The sequence below is a fragment of the Anser cygnoides genome, chromosome 5, assembly GCF_040182565.1.
Source record: "Anser cygnoides isolate HZ-2024a breed goose chromosome 5, Taihu_goose_T2T_genome, whole genome shotgun sequence".
Taxonomy (NCBI): Eukaryota; Metazoa; Chordata; class Aves; order Anseriformes; family Anatidae; genus Anser; species Anser cygnoides.
This window is the reverse complement of record NC_089877.1, coordinates 45247418-45267415: the sequence shown is the minus strand read 5'-3', so window position 1 is coordinate 45267415 and position 19998 is coordinate 45247418. Positions and strand designations below refer to the sequence as shown.

At 34.7% G+C, this 19998-nt stretch overlaps 1 protein-coding gene across 12 annotated transcripts in view; it reads left to right on the top strand.

Moving 5' to 3' along the window:
* CEP128 (centrosomal protein 128) overlaps positions 1-19998 on the top strand; it is a 122090-nt gene that overhangs the window by 88134 nt on the left and 13958 nt on the right. For 8 of the 12 annotated variants that reach the window (XM_048059734.2, XM_066998164.1, XM_048059730.2 and 5 more), the window contains 4 exons: positions 1182-1231; positions 6473-6496; positions 17036-17113; positions 19183-19296. In XM_048059734.2, the coding sequence (XP_047915691.1) occupies positions 1182-1231; positions 6473-6496; positions 17036-17113; positions 19183-19296 (266 nt within the window). Of the gene's footprint in view, positions 1-1181; positions 1232-6472; positions 6497-6595; positions 6728-17035; positions 17114-19182; positions 19297-19998 lie in introns of those variants that run through there. The other 4 variants (XM_066998163.1, XM_066998167.1, XR_010831910.1 and 1 more) reach the window with 3 other exon arrangements.

The window sequence follows — 19998 nt, the reverse complement described above, 5'->3', positions numbered from 1 at the left end:
AAACAGAAGAAGGAAAAAAAAGAAGAAAATTTGAAGAAGGCAAATATTTGTTGGTAGAATATTTTAAGTAGTATTTATTGTACATCATTTGAGTTTATCTTTGATAACTGAACTATGTGTATTAATTTTCAATCATTATTTCTTAGGTGTACACAGGTACTTTCAGTTAGCTGTATTGTGTCTTTGGATGCTGAAGGAATTAACAGTCAGAATTCAGTCCTCTGAGGCTAGTTAAGGCAATGTTGTAATCTCATAACTCTCCTAATTGCTAGGAAACTGCAGCACATCTTGATTCAGTCACTGGCTTAGTTACAGCAGTGTTCATTTCATGCAAAGATTTTAAGAAACTTTCTGATAGTTAAAGTAGTAATAAGCCTGCAGCAGGTTGGTGGTTTTTTTTTTTTTTCTGCTCTCCATTGGGTTTTAACTTTAAGGATTCCCAGAATTCTAAATACAATGCACTTGATCAGAAACATAATGGTAATCATAAAAGTATGTGAATGAAACAAAATAGGAAAGGAGTTCATGTGACATATTCCACAGAACTCAGAAATTAATTTCTAACATGAACTGATATGTATGTGCCTATCTATATATTTGCTATGAATATAAATTAGTGGGATTTTATGGTATAAAGACTACTAAAAATGCAAAAACTCTTCTAATCTTTGTTGCAGTGAACTGGCTATTTCTGTCATCACAATTGTTTTACTCCATTTTAGTGAGAGGATATATTGATAATCTTGACAATAATCAAGATTGTTCACACTGTTTTCCCCAGAGGATTTAACTTTGTTGACGAAAAAGCAGTCTAGAGTAAATGTTGATAAATAATTGCATTGCTTTGATGATGTATTGCTGTTTTAGTCAATTTTCAGAGTGAATCTCTGCTTCTTTCTTTCATTCAAATCTAAAACCACACTTAAATATTGATTTAAGCATAAGGAGGTTTGTCCTGTAATTACTGAATCAAACCGTTGTCTTCTGACTTAATGTCCTCAAGAGCCTGTGCTTGGAAACAATTGTATCACTTACACATTTCAGCAATTAGTTTAATTATGTCAAAAGGAATGCTGTGTAAGCTGTAAAATAAAAAACCTCAGACTATTTTACACAGTATTTTTTCTGTGAGGCTGCAAGGCAAGAAGGTGAATTTACTCGTTCCATTTTTCATTTTACAGAGCTATTAGAGAAGACTCTCAGAAGAGAGGAAGAAATGGGAGCTCTCCAGGTATACTTTCTGTATTATTAACTAGCTACACTTTTTGTTATTAATTTGTTAATACTTGAAATTATTAAATTGTATTAGAGCATTACAAATTTCTGAACTTGCTTGTGTCTTGAATTCAGCTTTGGAAATATATGCAGCCAAATACAGACTTGATAGCTAGTAAGACTCACTGTTGAGTTTCTGCCCTTTGATTAAGTTGCACATTAGAGAAGATTAAAGTAGTTAGCATTCTCCAATGAGTCAATAAATCTAGTTCTTTAGTGAAAAGAATGCTTCTTTCTAGTCACAGTATATACTGAAGTTGTTGTTGTATGTCTTACTGCTGGCTTCACTGTATGGGAATAGAGGTGGTGTAAATCTGAGTTCAGAACTGCAGAGATGCTTTAAATTCTACTTCATTGGTTGTGATAGATTTTCTGGAGTATGTTGCTTTCTTCTGTACCTTGGGAAAAAAATGAAAAAGATTTGAAGTAAGTGCTTCAAATTTCTGAAATGTTAAATGTCATTACCATTATCACCATCCTGAGGAAGAAAGGACCAGCTGATATATGCTAGGACTTGATACAACATAAGTAAATCCTCACTGTATGGCATCTAGCAGTAAAGCTGCTTGTGTTAAGCTCTTTACATTTGTGCTTAGAAAGTGAGAGTTACCCTAGACTCAGCTCTGGAATAATATTTAAGCATTACAGTCAAAGAAAACGTGCTCCTTTGAAATGAAAATGGCTAGGAACGCAAAACCAAGCTGGAATATCTAAACAGTGAGGTTTGGGAAGTTATGATGGTAGTGCATGTATTCTTCAGAATACAGAGTGAAAAAAAGAAATTTTTAACAAAAAATCGCAGCAAGTAATGCCCAACATGAATATAAAAAAGCATAGATACAACAAGAACAATGTATCAGTGGAACAGGATTTTGTAACTGTAGTGGAAGCAGAACATTTATGAGGCAATTGATGACCCTAAAGCTGTCAGGTCAAAAAAGTAATTTTGTTTATCTTTATTTTTGACCATAAGAATTTTGTTTGAAGGTATGCTGACTCTGCTCATATAGTAAATATAATGCATTTTGAGGGCTAGAAGTATCAAACAGTTAGTGTAGAAACAGTTTGATCCAGTAAGAAGAGACAAGTTGCAAGACCCAAAAATTACACAACACACCGATCCAGCTGTTTCCTGTTCAAACAAAAATCTTGGCCTAGCTTTCTGGCAGCTCAAGTTCAACAAGGCTGAGAGTTTGTCTGCGCAAGCAGTTTACACAGGTGCATATCTAGTTACATCAATGTAAAAAGATCTCCTTTCATGTGAAGAAATTCAGTATCTGCTTTCCTGTGAAGCACTATAGTTGACAAATTGTTCTAATGATGTTCCTTCTGACTGAATGAGGAATATTATGCAGGAGAAAAGTAGTGTCAAATTAGTGTCTTGTGTGCATATATATATGTGTGTGTGTATGTACTTGTGTGTATTTCTGAAGGTCTGACCAGTTCCTGATTGAATTACTCTATGCCCTTCCCTAACTGACTGTTCTGTGTAAGCATGTGACTTGTACTGCTCTGACTGCTGTATTTGTATTCAAGTGCTTGATAGCTGTTTGTTTTTTTTTTGTTTTTTTTTTTTTTTACTTCTTCAGATGCATGTGCTTTCACAGTTGAAGTACTCAGCAAGAACATCAATTACTTTTCTAGATAATAATTGTCCACTATGGTCCATATGTTTCAAAATGGTCCCAGTCTGGGATGCTCTGTTCTTGCTCTGTTATTGTAATGTTTTATTCTAATCTTTCAGTGGCTGAATATATAAAACTTTGCTAGAAAATAGGTGTAAAAAACAGCTCATGTAGTTGCAACTGAACATCCCCATGCTGTTGCATCTCAATATATAAAGCATAGGAAGTAAGAGGAAGGTGAGAGTTTTTTTGACTGTGACATTTCATAGAACCGAAACTCTCACCCTTTTTAACCAGTTGACATGGAGCATTTGTTACTTCTGAGCCCCAGTTCAGCAAAGCACATGTATGGATTGCTGATGTATGAATGCTTTCATTGAAGTAGATTGCTATAACTTAATTATTTCTCATTAATGACCACTAGCGTATAAAATAATACTCTTTGTCCATAAGGCCTTAAATAGGATTTCTTGGGTGTTAGGGCCTGCTCAGTAAGTCCTTGATTCAATGGACAACAGGTGATATTGATTGTTGTAAACAGTTTGTCTACAGTTCCTGGGGTCCTGTTTTAATAAACATTGTATATGTACAGAGAATTGTGTGTATTAAGTCAATCCTTGATGCATTTTCTTTGCATCTAAATAGAATGTATGTATAAAGCACGTTCAGGAAACAGGTGGGCAGAAAGCCTATGTTTTAGACTGCTGGCAGACGATTGAAAGCAGCCAGGTTATCATGGCTGAGGGAGTTACTTCTTGACACTTGAGCCATGAATGCCAATCATAGTTTTAGAAAAGCTAGAGAAGAAAGGAAATCTATCAGAAATCCATGTATTGCCGTGGAGAAATGGTGACTGTGGGGATACTTTGAGGTTCTTTCTCATCAAGTAGCAAGAGCATTCCCCAGAGCTAGGGATGTGTGTTTTATTGTATTTTTCATTTGCTCATTTTTTGAGGGGAGGCAAACATCACCTTTTTTAAAAATAATTTGAATGAGGCTTAATAGGTTCTAACTAAATAGATTTTATTTTGCCCCCAGTGGAAATTTCCCTTTTAGGAAGTGATGTGTTTACAGTTACCCAAACAAAGATTCAGAAAATAACCGGTATTCCTCATTCAGATATAGATGAGTAAAATCATTGCCTCTGCAATGCCATCAGCTAACAGAGAGAAAAGAGCAATTTTATGAAGATTGTTCAAGGAAATGTTGGGCACATAGTTTTCATGTCTTCCTCTGCTTAGGTAATAAGTTGGACTGCGTTTACCTGACTGTTTTCTTATACTATGTGGTGGAGATGGAACCTATATGCTGGTCTTTGATACAGGGCTTTTTAGGAGCTAGGAGACTGATGCTTTGGGTGACATCACTGTACTCTTGGTTTTGCATCTTCAATTTCTTTCATTTTTTTTTTGCCCAGAATCTCTATGTTATACACAAATTTATGAAAGTTTATATAGTTGTAACACAAACTCTTAGATATATTCTAGACAGTATCTATGTTCTCATTACATATATGCTTACTCTGTTGTTACATGTGCAGTCATATACATAATCATATAATATTTAGCTTGTGAGGAGTCTGGAACATTTTCTATGTGCTTTTCCGTGGCTGCTCCAAGAATATAACCTCACTTCTTTTCTTACCTCATTGGAAGAAAAAGCCTCTGAATGTTTTCACCTTTCTTTTTGCGAAAACTGTTTCATGGTACAAAAGATGGCTTTAATGAAAATAGTATACTGTGCATGATAATAGGAATATTCAACTGCATGTATGTTCTCTGTGAAAACAACTGCAAACCATTTTCATCTACTTTGGAATTAGTGACACACTAATGTCAGTGTCCATGTAGTTCCAGTATCAGCCAGTTTAGTGATCCACTATAAGTCATCCACATTTTACTGGCAAAATGTCAGCATTTTTTTAAACAGTTGTATTTAATAGTGTACTAGATTTCCATCAAACTTGTTTGTGTGTGCATTGCTGTTTTCCCTTTATATATTTCCTCATACATATTTTCCTGAACAGCCTTGCTTGTTATTTTTAGCACATCTTCAAAACTAATCAGTCTTTTCCAGATACTACTTTATATTTTTCATCCTTACTTACTACAGTTGTTTTTCCTACAGTATGTTTTCTCACTCTTTCTGCCCATGGTTTATTGTTGTAATCAAAGGCAAAACTTCTGTAAGCTGATGCTGAAAACTAAAATCATTCGTACCCCAGAGATCATTCAATGAATGAACTTTAAACATTTCACTAGGGTGAACTGTGTGTTTTCTTCAAAAGATTACATGAATAAAAGTTAGCTTTTCAGTACTCCAAGTGATGCTGGTTTTACACAAATAAGTAAATACACAATATGTAAATGTTGGTTTTACACACCTGTTCATTTAGTGAACATGACCATTCTTTTACAGTTTTCTGAGACAGTAATAACTCCTGAAGAGTCTTTGTAGCTCATTTTCACCTAGGCTTAAAAAAAGAAAATTACTTTCACATTCTTGCAAACAGGATCTGCTTCTGGCTCCCAATTTCTTCCATTGGTCTAAGAAAATGTTTCCAAATTAGTGAAGCCAGTTCAGGATTTTGTCTTTGGATGTTGCTAGAATAAATCCAGATTATTACAATCATTTTTAACTGTTAGGGAGGAAAAGAACAGGAAAAAGTGTAAGGATTCTTAGCTTAATCTAACCAGAAAGGAGGAGAAAACAAACAAACAAACAAACCTATTCTATCCCACACATTCAAAAAGATAATATGTGATCAAAGTAAGAATTCTTGTGAATTCTTGTCTGAATGGTCAGGTGGGCTCAGCTAAACACTTAAATATACGTTTTCTCAAATTCCTTAAAATACTATGTCCAGTCAGGACATAGTGCTGGAGTACATTATCTTGATTTTACTAGTTCCGTATTTTTCATAAAGATAATTTAAAATGGAAAACTGAATGTTAAAATATATACAAGTTCTATGTTTCCTGTATTTTGTACTGAATTAAAACTGACACAAGTTTATTTTACTTGCATTTTATTTCTGTCTGACGTTAGCCATTGTTTTATTAATAATGAGATGACGTTAGTTGTTCTTCAGAGCTATTTCTGGATAACAGAATAATGCTATGGAATTTATATTTTAGTTTTCTAAATAAATGCCTAAAAGAAAATTAAAACAGATGCTAACATGACATAAACTCCAAAGTATGCTAGATTTACAGCCACAGATCATCAAAAAGGGAAAGCAAACTTTGGGATACATGAGTAAAATCAACAATATTGAAGATCTAACAGTACTATTTGAAAAAAATATATATTGGAATAAATATATTTTTAAATTCTTGGTTTCTAGGATGTTTCTTTTAGTTCAGAGCAAATTTCAAAGTGAGTTAGTTTGATAAGTGGGTCAGAGGTCCAATCAGGTACAGCAGTTCCTTTTAAGTGACATTTTAACAAAATCATTACACATCATACAAACTGCAAAAAAAAAAAAACAAAATGAAACATTTCATGCTTGTTCACCTTATGTTGCATTTATATTCTTTACTTTCTAACCACGACTTGTACTTTATTTGTAGGAGCGGATTATGTCCTTAGAAATGGTAAGTTTCTTAAATTCTTTTTCAAACCAATCACAGTGAGATTACTGATGATCAAAAATGTGATTTTTATGTACTTTTTTTTTTTTTTTTTAAAAAAAGGTGCCATCTGGGTTTTTAACTGTCATTTTAAGAAGATGAAGACACATGGTAGTTTTATACTGCACCTTCCTGTGGAGGTTTTCACTACAGTATTTTCACTACTGTATGAACACCAGCTATATCAAATGAAATGTAAGGTTGTATTTTTCTGTACAGTTCAGTCCACATCCCTAGGAAGAGAAATTTGGTAGATTTGAGCCATACTGAGGATGCTTTTCTTCAACATAGTTGAGAAATTAAACTATTTGCCAAATAGTTGAGGTATATGTGTTAGATATAATCACTCCAGTGACTTGTGTGTGCATTTCTCTGGATGTGCAGACAGAATCAGTTATCTGCCCACATTAGCACTGGAACCAAAAGCATGGAGGAATACCATTTTCAGATAATAAGTTTGAAGGACAAAAACCTTAATGTATGTACGTGCCATGAATGCAGCTGGATCAATTATCCGCATGACTCCAGCTAGTAAGTCTACCAGGCGGACTAGCTAGGATGGGTCTGCTTTTTTTTTCTTCTATAGGCAACTCCAATAAGACATCATACAATAGTATCTGTAAGAACTATAATTTCTTTTTATTGGAAACTCAGAAAATTTCATGTAAAGAAACCAGTAATGAGACAGTGTAAGTCTGCAAATATAGACTTCTAAAATTTGCTAGTGCTAATTATTTCATCCTCCTTGATAACTGTTGTCTTTGAAAACTGCTTCAGATTTCAAAAATATATTTAAAATGTATTGAATATGTTAAAAAAAAAACAAAACAAAACAAAAAACAAACAAACAAACAACTTGTATTCACACATAAAAGGCCCTTTGTAAATCAGAGTGCAGTGTTGGAACTCCTGCCTTGTAGGAATAGGGAATTAATGCTCAAAGTCAGAGGCTTGGCACTTTGCATAGTGCTGTGTGAATGTAAATTGTTGCCAGGACATTAGTTCTGTTCAGAAGCATCTCTTAATCATGGTTTGCTTACATGACAACTAGTCAGTCATGTATCCACTGCCATCCATTTCTCACGAATCATGAGTCAAGCTGCCTGCAAATGCCGTGTACTTTCTGCTCCTAAAGCCCAGTTTTGGCACAGGCAGAGGGTAATTGCTTGCAAATAGCAAAATTTCATGCAAATTCAATGTGTGTTTGGTGATGATGTTTGTTTCTATTTTTTTCTGAAGTCTTTCTTTTTTTTTATACTTTTAATCTCCTCCATTTAGTTCTAAATCTTCCTGATATTTTTGTTTGTTTCAAGTTATTGTTCATATAGAAGAGGTAGAGGATTATTATCAGTAAAATATCATTTTCATATTGCAAACTGAGAGGTAACATCTGAGTGCAGGTTTTTAATACTAAATCCTAGAACTTGAAGTCAAACCTTTCATTATTGCTGACATAGGAAGATGTGTAATGTTAAACACTGAGACTTCAGGCAAGAAAGGTATGATTGTCCCTAAGGCTGTTGAATGCTCCCAAGGCACTGATTTTACTTTTGCTGTAAAGTTCCTTTATTATGCCAGGCAAATCACTTGTGTTTTGTTTGGATTTTTTGAATACTGTTCAATTCATTGGATTTAAATATTACATAGCTATTAATGAGTAATTTTCCTGATTACTTTAGTAATCAGTTATGTAGTCTGGTATTTTGCAAGAATGAGTATGATTTCTCTACAGGTAAAGTGTAGTTTAGTAAAGTGTATCTTCCTGGGTGTAGCTTCGTTCTTACGTATAGAATTTAGTCCTATGTTATTTACATATAAAGCTATATGATTTTCCTGGAAAAAAAAGTCTGTATTGTGTTCTCAGATGTAGCTGCAATGGGAAGTGTATCTACTCCTCATAATTAACACACTGCTACTGTGTGGTGCTTTTGACTTCGGTGGGTTTCTACATCAGAGTCTTTGTGAGAATAAACTGCAAATCAGATTCCTCTGCCTTAGTAGTACTAAAAATACTGGGAAATTGAATTTGAAATCAACCAGTTATTCCAGTGAACATATGCATTATGTATTCTTTGGTCAGTAAGACAGCTTGCATTTTTGGTAGAGAACCCAGAACTGAGGATACCACTTGCATAAACTATTTGGATTAGACTTTTCTGGACATTATTCAGCTTTTTGTTAAAGTCATAAATTTAGGATAACTCCAATAATTTTCTAAGTATTCTGCAATACTGTTTTTTTAATATAAATTTCCTTTCCAGTATGAACATTTTTGTGTTTTGGTTTAACTTGTGTTTTATATTCATGAAGATAAGGTTTTGAACATCAGTAAAAAAAATTTGTCTGGACACACTCAGCAATGTGAAAGCTACCAGATTCTTCTACTGTAGTAGCAGGCTCAGTGTTGCATCAGTTTTCTGATTTATCACCCATTTTAAAAGAAGAACAGGAAGGCTGGCTGTCCCCACTGCATCTCACACAGAGATTATGGACTGCCTGACGCTCTTCATGTTAGGGCTCTCTTTCTTTTTTGTTCTCTCTCTCTCTCTCTCTCTCTCTCTCTCTCTCAATGCGCCTTCAATCAATAAGCACACCATGCAATTTGCTCTTGTGACTATTTCATGGTTGTCACACTTTGCATGCATGAATGTTTAGGACATTTTAAATCTAAGGGTTAATACTTTCTTCTGTTCTCGGTTTGCTTCTGTAGTGTCTTGCCAAGACTACCATTACATCAAAGGCCTTCTGGTCCTCCCAGAATACAGCAGCTCTTTGATCTTATACAAATGCCTGGGAGAGGAGCAGCACTCTGAGATACTCCATCCTGCCTGCCTCTCCCTTTCCTTTCCTTTCATCAGTAAGCCAGTGTGTCACTTCCTTTTTCTGAGGGTAGAGAACGTTCCCAAGGTTCCCCAATTCCTTCTTCTGCTCACTCCCATCAAGTAACTTTTGCTGCCTGATAGCACTCATAGCCAGGTGTTTTTTTTCTCCTGGCACTCACCTTTTCTTCCTTGCTGCTGTCTGCAGCATCAGTGCAGTGTCTGCAGTGAGAAAGCATTTCTTGATGTCCAGATGAAACCCCCAGTGTTTCAGTTTATGCCCATTGCCTCTTGTCCTGTCACTGAGCACCACTGAAGAGAGCCTGATTTTGTCTTCTTTACATCCTCCCATCAGGTATTTATACACATTGATGAGATCCCTCCTGAGCCTTCTCTTCTCCAGGCTGAACAATCCCAGTTCTCTCAGCCTTTCCTAATAAGAGAGATGGTTCAGTACTTTAAACAATGTTAGTTGCTCTTCATTGGACTCTCCAGTATGTCCATGTCTCTTTTGTTCTGGGAAGCCCAGAACTGGACCCAGCACTGCAGGTGTGTCTCAAGAGCCGTGAGTATAGGGGAAGGATCGCCTCCTTTATTTAAGAGGTATGTGAACATGGCACTAAAGGACATTGTTTAGTGGTGGGACTGAGTAGGTCAGGTTGATGGTTGAACTTGCTGATTTTGAAGGTCTTCTCCAACCTAAATGATTCCCATTCCATCCCATCCTTTGACCTGCTGGCAACGCTCCTCCTAACACAGCCCGTAGATTCTCTAGGCAGAAAGCTCCTTTTGGTATTGTGAAGATAGTATAACATGTTCTACAAGTTGCAAATATTGAACATTTTTGCCAGATTTTGATAAACCAAAATAATCCTGGTTTTCTGTTAGAGAAAGTAGAAATCTCAGTATAAATCTTTATTACAAGAGACTAATTTTTTTAGATATCATAAGTTATTTCTTAGTTTACCCAGGAATATTAATATACAATGGTCATCACCAAAGATTTTTTTTAATGTAGTGTGAATATATATGCATGTAAGTGTAATTTTAAAGAGGAGTCCTGTTTCTTCCACTTAAAAATATTGACCTTTCATCGAGGGAGGGTGCATCTGTGAATTCTTTCACAGAATATAGTATGCTTCTAGTGTGATAAGATAAAAATATATGTGCTATAGCATGCATTTTCTCAATTTATCATAAAAGTTAAAATTGTTTGACAACAAATTGTCTTGTTTATTAGAATGTTTCTAATGTACTGCAAAGCCTTCATTTTAGATTTAAATTTTATATTCTGTCAAATTATAACCTTAGAAATACAGAAATTAGTTAGAACTATTAATGCTACTGTAGTGTTTTTTACTTTTTCAATGTCATGCAAGTTTTGATTAAAGTGGGGAAATCTATAAGTTAAATTCCTATTTTTTTTCCTACTCTGACACTAATTTGCTCTGAAACCTTGATTAAATCACTTCTCTTTGCATTCAGATTTTTTTCAGCTATAAATTTGAACAATATTTTTTGTCCATGGAGACTGTGAATTAATTTTGGTAATGTTTTCTTGAAAGGCTTAATGAATACTGTTAGTGTACAAAAAAAAGTTAATGTAAACTACATGTAAAGATTTTTAGTCTGCAAAGCTTCTGAAATTTGAAGTTAGCATTATGAATGACAAGGAAGTCTTTATACCTTTTAAGAATCTGTGCCCACTAACTTTATATTACTCACTCTGCCTCATATGTTATATTTCTTTTAATATCCTGTAATTATTTCTGGATATCTTTGATCAAAATCTTAGTAAATGATAAAGAACAGATTCTTAAAATTTAGTTCTGTGTACCCCTGTAGTACTAAGAGCACTAGCTGATGATTCACAGACAGCTAGCTTGCCAGAAGACTTTACTACCTCCTCCACATTTCCAGCTACTAGTATGCATCAAACAACTGAAAATTTGTGAAACACTTATCTAATGTTTGTCCCTATAAACAATTCCTGTAGTTACCATAGGGATGTTAAGTGATAATGAATGAGAAAAGAGATGGTCCATGTCACTGTGAATGTTAAATTAAGCATCCATGAAGCTCTGTTAATTAAAATGTTGTCCACCCTATACAAAATCATCTGGAGTCTGGATTAAAAGTTCAGTTAGTTTGACATTTGCAATGCTTTGTTAGCAAAGGTTTGCTGTTTTTCATTAGTACAAGTGCAACTTTTGCTTAAAAAAAATCTTGCTAGCTTGAAAGTCAATGAAACAATATTGTTTAATAAAAGTCCATTGAACTTTTATGTTGTGTAACTCAGATTTATATCTATTGTTTATTTCATAAACGTAAATTGATTTCTTAATGTGCTGAAATCATCAAAACAATGGTATAATTGAGAAGTGGTATAAGTGGAATATAATGATATACAATATTTATATTGTTTTCTCTTAAAGTTCCCTCCATACGGAAGATGTACTGGGTCACAGAATGTCCCATTGAGAGTGAAATTTGCCTGGTATATGAAGGTCAACAAACAAACCCAGGCTTCTTAAATAGAACCACACACTGTTAAAAGAAGAGCTTAACATGCATCAATCTAGTTCTGGAGATGGAAGCTGACAATGCACAGTTTTGCAGAGATTAACAGGGAAAGCAAAATATACTTTTAAAAGTGCCAGATGCATCCTATTCTTGCTATTTAGGTATACAACATGCGAAGTCAATTTAAAAATAAGTCATCATAGGTCACCTTTAAGATTACATCCTTCATCTGAATTATGTGTAACTCCCTGATGAAATGCATTGCAGTCAGTTAAAATTATAGTTGCATTTAGTCTTTTTATGGATATTCTTTGGGGATTAGCTAACGGTTACTTAAGTCAGCTCTAATTTTCAGAAATATCTGTGCTATACAGATAGTCATTTGTTTTTAGCTACCTCAGAAAAGAGCACCATATGTGAAAGTCAGTGAAGTTTGTTTTCTTTTATGTGTTTTCAGTCTGTTGAATATAAAGACAAAATTTAAGAGAACTATACACAAACCTGCTTTGATTTCTGTGAATTTAGCATTGAAGCTTCAAGACTAAAAACAATATGTGTATGTGATCTCAGTTTAGACCTGTCCCTCGAGATAGTGTGAAACTGTCTATCAACAAGAATACATCAGTATAGGAGGATTAACTGTTCACATGCAGTTTGAACATCAAAATGTTTGTATGAAGTTGTGGAAAATGAGTAATTTGTTTTATCATTCTCTGAAAACGTAAAACGCCCCTATTCAAAATAAATAGTCTTTATTTTAAAAACATGAAGATTAATAGCACTCACTCTATGGAGGAGTCTGCTGTTAAGCAAAATACTATGAATACAGCTTCACTCAGTACAATTGGTGTTTCTTCCTCTTATCAGTTCCATCAGTACCTTCTGTTCCCTGTTAAATAATGAGCAGACAGATGTGATTGCTCTCTTTAGGATTATTTGTATGCATTATGGCATATAGCTTTCCGGTTTCTTGGAAAAAAGTTAACAGTACTTAAATGCCCTCCGTTTCAGGTGCTTCCAACATCCTTTTTCATATTTTATCTTGTGTGGCTAAATCCATCTCTCTTAATAGAATTAATGATACAAGTCATTAATGATACAAGTGTGGCATTTGATCCATGTTGTAGAGGTTGCTGTGCATTTCACTAAATTACCAGTCCAATTTCTGTGGGGCAGCTAAAAGCTTTTTCATCACCTTTCTCTCACGTTTTTCAACATACTATTTTCTTTCCTTCTTCTTTATTGACATTTCCCTAGGAAACTTTGCTTTTTATTTTTTCTGTTTTTATTTGTACATCACAATTTTCTTGGTTGGTTTTATGAAAAGGGAACACATTACAGAATCACAGAATCGAAGGGGTTGGAAGGGACCTCCAAAGATCATCGGCTCCAACCCCCCTGCCAAAGCAAGCTCCTTAGAGCAGGCTGCCCAGGTAGGCGTCCAGACATGCCTTGAATATCTCCAGAGAGGGAGACTCCACAACCTCACTAGGCAGCCTGTTCCAGTGCTCTGTCAGCCTCACTGTGAAGAAGTTCTTTCGCATGCTGATGCGGAACTTCCTGTGCTCTATCTTGTGGCCATTGCCACACATTTCTGTCTCTGAATATGCTGGTGTATGTTGTCCTATTCAAATCACTTCACAAACTGCTCAGAAAACTAAAGACAATTTTAGAATGTAAAAGCAACCAAATTACAACAATGACCCAAATATAAAGCTTAGGGAAGAGTGTATGTTACAGGATAGGCAAATATTTTGGTTCCCATTCATTCATTTGGTCAGATTCCAGCCATTCAAAGCTCAGAGACTTCCGGACGTAGATGTAGTTTCTATGCATTTGGAATCATTTCCTGAGATTTCTCATTCATGAACTGACCCGAATTCTGCTTAAACCCATATAAAATTTTCTCTCATTGTGTGACTTGTGATTTTTTTAGGCAAATTGGTCATTTCTCCCCTCAGGCATCTGTTGTCTTTTCTGAAGAGTCCTACTCCATTGAATGATTGTATTTAATCATTCCTCATGTGGAAGAAGCGTTCCATGGCTTTGGCTGATCTTCTTGCTCTTCTCTGAGCTTTCCCCATTCTAACTGTTTCTCTTCATATCAGCTTCCCACTGCTGCACTCAGTAGGCAAGATGCGAGCTTGCTGTGGAGTCATACTTCAGAATAGTTATGTTCTCTGGCTTGCTTTTTTCCTTTCGTAATTATGTCCTGTGTTGATTTAGCTTTTCTAACTGTTATTGAGCACTGAATTAGCAGATTCTTGGAACTGCATGTCGTTTACCTCATGATCTCATTCCTGCTCAGTAACTGTTAGCTCAGAACCCATCATTTTGTGTGTGAAGTTAGGATTACATTTCTTGAAGCCAAAAAAACTGTCAGAAATCCAAGAAGCCTATATCAACCCTTATCCACATGATTTTGATAAGACCCAGAAACTAAGGACTGAGTATGCACATAACCCAAAGGTTGGTCTTCTGCTGTCAAGATGACATTTAATAACGTAACAGTAGCTTTAAACGACACAAGCTGAGGCACAGCTAAAATTTTTCACAAGTAGTATGTGAAATAGATGGGATATGTTTAGGAGATACTTGGAGAGGAGAAATGATGAGCACCTTCCTTCATTTACAGTGTGTGTTGACATAAGGTCTTGTCACTGGAATTTAGAGAAGGAATTGACAAGTGGGATGGCTTAAGGCGTGGGCATACACTTAGTACCTGAGTTCCTTTTATGATGAGAAAAGATTACAGGTCTGTATTAAAAAAGAATAAAAAATCTTTGTAGTTGGAAAAGAAAACTGCTATAAATTGAATATACTTCATAGCATCATGAGGAGCCACTATGTTAAATTTATCTTGTGTCCCCTACAGCTTTATTTCAATTCTGTATGACATCTCAAATGTCTGTTTTCCAGCAGTTCACTCCTTCAGCAAATGTGTTAGGTAATATATACCATAAGCATAAAGTAGTTATAGTTTAATTTGGTGCTGGACCAAGAAAAGAGATGGTGTTTTGTTACAATTCTTGGATTGTTTCCATGAGGAAGGAGTTTGTTTCTGAAGGGGTGGGAGAATTTTGCTCTTCAGAATCAAAAACTTCATGGACATGTATCTGTATGATAGCAGGATGATTGCTGAATGTTGTGAATCAATATATTGATTCACATATAGTTAAGTTTGCATTTCATGAGACCAGGTAGAGATTTGATTGCTTAGAGTCTATTGTCTCTTATATATTTCTCAGCCTCAGAAGCATGCATGCAGACCAGGGGTTACTCAGGAAAGAAGCAGCAAACGTTACAATTCATCATAAATTAGTGTAGTGGAAAATCAATGCTTTGACGAACATAAGGCCACTGTAAATGAAGCATGAAATATGAATGACTACGGCTTTACTGTGGTAAAAGTGAAATGGTTGATACTTAGAAGAGGGAAACATTAGTGAGTGATAGATACCTCTAGGCATTTTGAAGTGGAGAGGTATAGTAGCATTTGAAAAAAAAAAAAAAGTATTTTATAGCTATAAAAAAAATTCTATGTTATAATCTGTGAAAAACACTTTAAACACTATATGTAGGCCTCCTGGCTGACTGCACGCTGGAAATATGAAGAAGAATCCATTTTATACATTCATTATTAACGTATATCTGCAAGTTCTATAATTTTTTTCTGGTAAACAGCCATATATGTTACAGGAAAAATAATACTTTTCTCCTAATAAATCTTTGTAGATGAGTTTTGTAAGTTAAAAAAAAAGCTTGACAGCAAATTAAATTGCACATTAAAATACAAGATTTCTTATGATGATAAATTTTAGTTTGGTCTAACCACAGCTAGCCAAATGCAAAATCTACTAACACCTCATGCAGCTGTTGAGACAGAATGTACTATTTTCTTGTTACAAGTTAAAAAACTTTATTAGTTCTGACTGAATTTTGCGAAACTGATTGGAGTTACTTTCTTCACTGGAGATCAGCCCAAGTATGCACCTTCCTGTCCTTACAGGATTTTGTCAGCATTAGTCATCGTCAGATGTCAACCTTGCAATTAAGGACTTGTTCGTACTGGGTGTCCTCAATGCTTCCCAGGGCAGGAAGTGGTTTACTTGTCATCCAGACATATCTCCGTATATGCAGTCTTACATAATTCCTGTACTATCTTTAAAATTGAGATTTTAAATCTAACAAAATTAATGCTTTAGTATAAAAGAAAAGTGCTTCGTGTTTTAGCTTTATACCTAGATTATCTCCACTTTATTTTCCATGTCTCATTTCTATTTTCTTGTTCTCATTAAATGAATAAGGCATCTTTGTTTTACTCTGTTTCACTTTTGACAACTCTTCCTGTGCTTCCTCAAATGTAAAATATCCTTGCTGGCCAATCCTTTTTCCCCCATTTTGTAGGCTCTCCACTTACTCTTCCTATTGCTCTCAAAGCAACAAGTTTCAAGAGCTTCTTGTTTAACCATCTCTCAAAATTCTTTCCTCTTACCTGTGGTGACAATGTTCTTATTCTTCAAGCACCATTGACTGGAATGTTTTCCTGCTTCATTGTACATTGTGTGAAGAGCAGAAGTTATTCAGAAAACAGAGCCGTATTTTAGACTTCATCTAAAGATAAGCCAGGTGTCTGTTTTTTGTCCTACTGAATCTTCCATTCCTAGTGCAGAATTTAGCAGTGGGATGAGAGCAAGGTGATTGTTAATTGTTAATCAAGTGATTGTTTTATAGGAATAGATCCTAATATCATTGTCTGCCAGTACATTTTTTTCCTAATTAAACTAAATAATTAGAGAAGCAGAGAAGTCACTGTCTCATGTTCACTAGCCAATTTGGTCTATTGGGCCTGAATATTGGTTTCAGGTTCATTTTTGTGAGGTGCAAATGAATCCCATTTGGTCTGAAACTTGATCTTCCTTTTCAATAGGAAGCGTATCTCTTACAACCTTAACAACAATGTTAGGAATTTTTAGGAAAGAAACATACAACAAGACAGACAATATAATTGCTTCTAAATTGATGGTGTATCTGACATAAGAATGATCAAAGGCATGAAACTTCAACTGTATGAGGAAAAACCGTATGATTCTTTGATTTACTTGTTTTTTTATTTTCTCTTTTTTTTTTTAAATGTTTTCTCTTGTTTTCTCTTCCTTAGAGTACTCGAGTTGCTTTAGACCATCTGGAGTCTGTTCCTGAGAAACTAAGCCTGTTAGAAGATTTCAAAGATACTGGGGTGAGAAATATTTTACTTAACTCTTTTTCAGTAGTTCTAAATTATTTTGGTTAGTTAATGTCCTCCCCCTATGTATAGATAAATCAGTTAATGAGATATATAAAATTACATATGAAAAAACCATACGGTAAACCTTTTTTGTTGTTGTTGTTAATATAGCTTTATTGATGTCATTAATTTAGTCCTAGTTAGTACCACTGCTGGGGTGTTCCATATAGTAAGCAAACATTGAGTACTGAGTGTAAAAGGTCAGGGCCTAATTACTGACTCAGAGTATGTGTGTTGAGTGTTGAATTCTGATATTCATTGTTTAACATTCAAAATACTGTAATAAAATACATTCTACCAGTTTTTTTCAACATTTAAACTAATGAGTGAAAATAGAGGAGCTTTACAGATGGTTTTTTTATTATTATTTTTAAACATATTTTTTGTTTACAATTGTCAAATCTTCTCTCTCACTATCACTGTCGGTGGAACTTATTGACAGTAGCAGTGAGGTACTGTCAAGAACATATAGCCTTAAATTAGTGGCTGGGTGGCTTAACCACTGCATTATCATTGCTTCCCATGAATGAAGTCAGTGGTTTATTAAAAGAGAATTTGGGTTCTCACTGGACAAAATAAATTTTAAATCAGTATTAAATCATAGATAAATGCGTAACATTTTGCATTTCATTTGTTGTTTCTCCTCCTCACATATTCACAAACCTTTCAAAACATACTTGTTTGGAACATTGTTTATTCAAAATGCTCTTGCATGAGGTCATGTGTTAAGACATACTAGAGCAGATTCAGACCTTGTTTTATGGTGTGATATTGATGTCATTATCAATAGAGTTAGGAACAAAAATGCTAATTGATTTTTTTAATAGAAAAATATTGTTGGGATGTATAACTTCAATTTCATGTTTCCAAGTATCCCCAGAAGAGCTTTTGCTCTGACAGAGGTTGACATCTGTCTTCTGTTTCTGATGGTTCTACTTAGCTGTAGCAAAAATTCTGCTCTAAGCTGGGCAAAACAGAAGCGTGAATGTGGAGTTCCTACGATCTCCTTCGCAGTTTCACTCTTTACTTGAAGTTACTATGAAATTATGTTGTCGTTTTCTAGTTCGCCTTAGTTATCACTTAGCCAGCATTTATGAGATTGGAACCACAATCCTGTGTTTTAATTTGAGCTCTGTTCCTCTCCCATGTACTTTTAAGTTTTCTAAAGACTGCTTTCTTAACGTGAGACCCTGCCAACAAGTGTATGTTGTTTAGTAAGTAATTTATCATTTATGCATTTATTATTCAAGGAAAGTAAGTTTTATACCTTAGTTGTGAGAATTATGTCAGTTTTGAGCTTCCATTAATTCTTCTATTTGAAGTAATGCATTGGAATATTTTGTACAATAGGAAGTGTTCTAGATCCTGCCAAAGAGCTATATAACAATGTCCTATGGTAGTATGATACATATCTAGCATGTTTTATTCTCAAGTGGTATGCATGAATAAAGTATTTCAAAGCCATTCATGACTTTCCAGAGTTAGCAAGATGTTCCCTTATTTTTTTCACTGTAAGTGTAAGGAAACAAAGTAAATCTTCATCTGATAATGCCTCACCAGTTGTGGGATAGCTGTATTCATTGAAGTGAATCCTTAGCTACTTACGAGAAGCATTAGGTTTTCTTGTTCTGAAATACTGCTTTAGTCCATATCCTTGGACTTTATTCTTGAACCATCTGTTTCTAAAGAATTGTAATTAATTTTTCTCCATTACACAATTCTTTGTTAGAAGCTATGATACTAATCAGTTTTAGACAGAGTTACAAGATATCATTTACCCGTTAAGGATGAGGCGTTAAAATGTTCACATTTTAACCTGTATTCATTTTAGCATTACTCTTCTGTACAGAACATCATGCTTTCATATGGTCCCTGTATTTCAGCCTCTAAAAGTTAGTGATTCATTTGTTCATTGCTGTATGGAAAATTCTGGGTGATACCTGTATTTACAATAGCCGGCCAACATTTACTAACTGTTTTTCACATTACAAAATCATTTAGATGTTTCGATGCATTTCTAGGAGTCCCACTGCCGAAGGGAAATGATTGAGGAAAGGTATACAAAGTATAAAGAAATTGTGAGTTCTCTGCGGCAGCAGCTGGAAGATTCAAAACAAAGAGTCCAACAGTTCAAGGTATGTGTGTGTACTCCACTTTTGTTTTGTGATTACTTTCACTCAGCAGTCTGAGCTTACTTAATGTAATATTATCTCATAGTATTAACACAGAATAAATCATACATGAATGTTGCTTTGTCCTGGAGTGGCAGAATTTTATGTAGCTACTATGGCTGGTGTAAAATTTGGTGACAGAAGTGTCTTCATTACCAAGTGAAAATTTCCAAAAAAAAAATCTTAAAAATTCCATGGAAAAGCTATCCTGTGTCTTACTATTTTCAAGTGTTTACTTATGCCATTGCTTTGTCAAATTTCTTCTACAGCAATTTTTGACTTGGTTTGTTCACTTTTCACTTTTCCTTTCATGTAGAAGGTAAATATTGAAACCTGTTTCCAGCATTAAAGGGAATATTAATTTGTAGATTGCATATAATGATTTTTCACTAGTTCATTTTTGCATTATTTACAAATGATCATGTCTGTTTCATACATAAACAAAACTGAGGCAAACAACGAAGTGATTTGCTAAAGGTCGCTCATCTGACTAATAGCAGGGTTAAGCATAATTTCCTAACTCCCTGAAATACAAATCCAGGGCTCTTAATTTAGAACCATTGCCTGGAACAAGTCCACCTTTCCAGTTGTTAACATGCTTTCTTTCTGTTCATATTAGCTTGTTCCTTATCATATTACTTCATATTACTGCATGTCCTTATGATA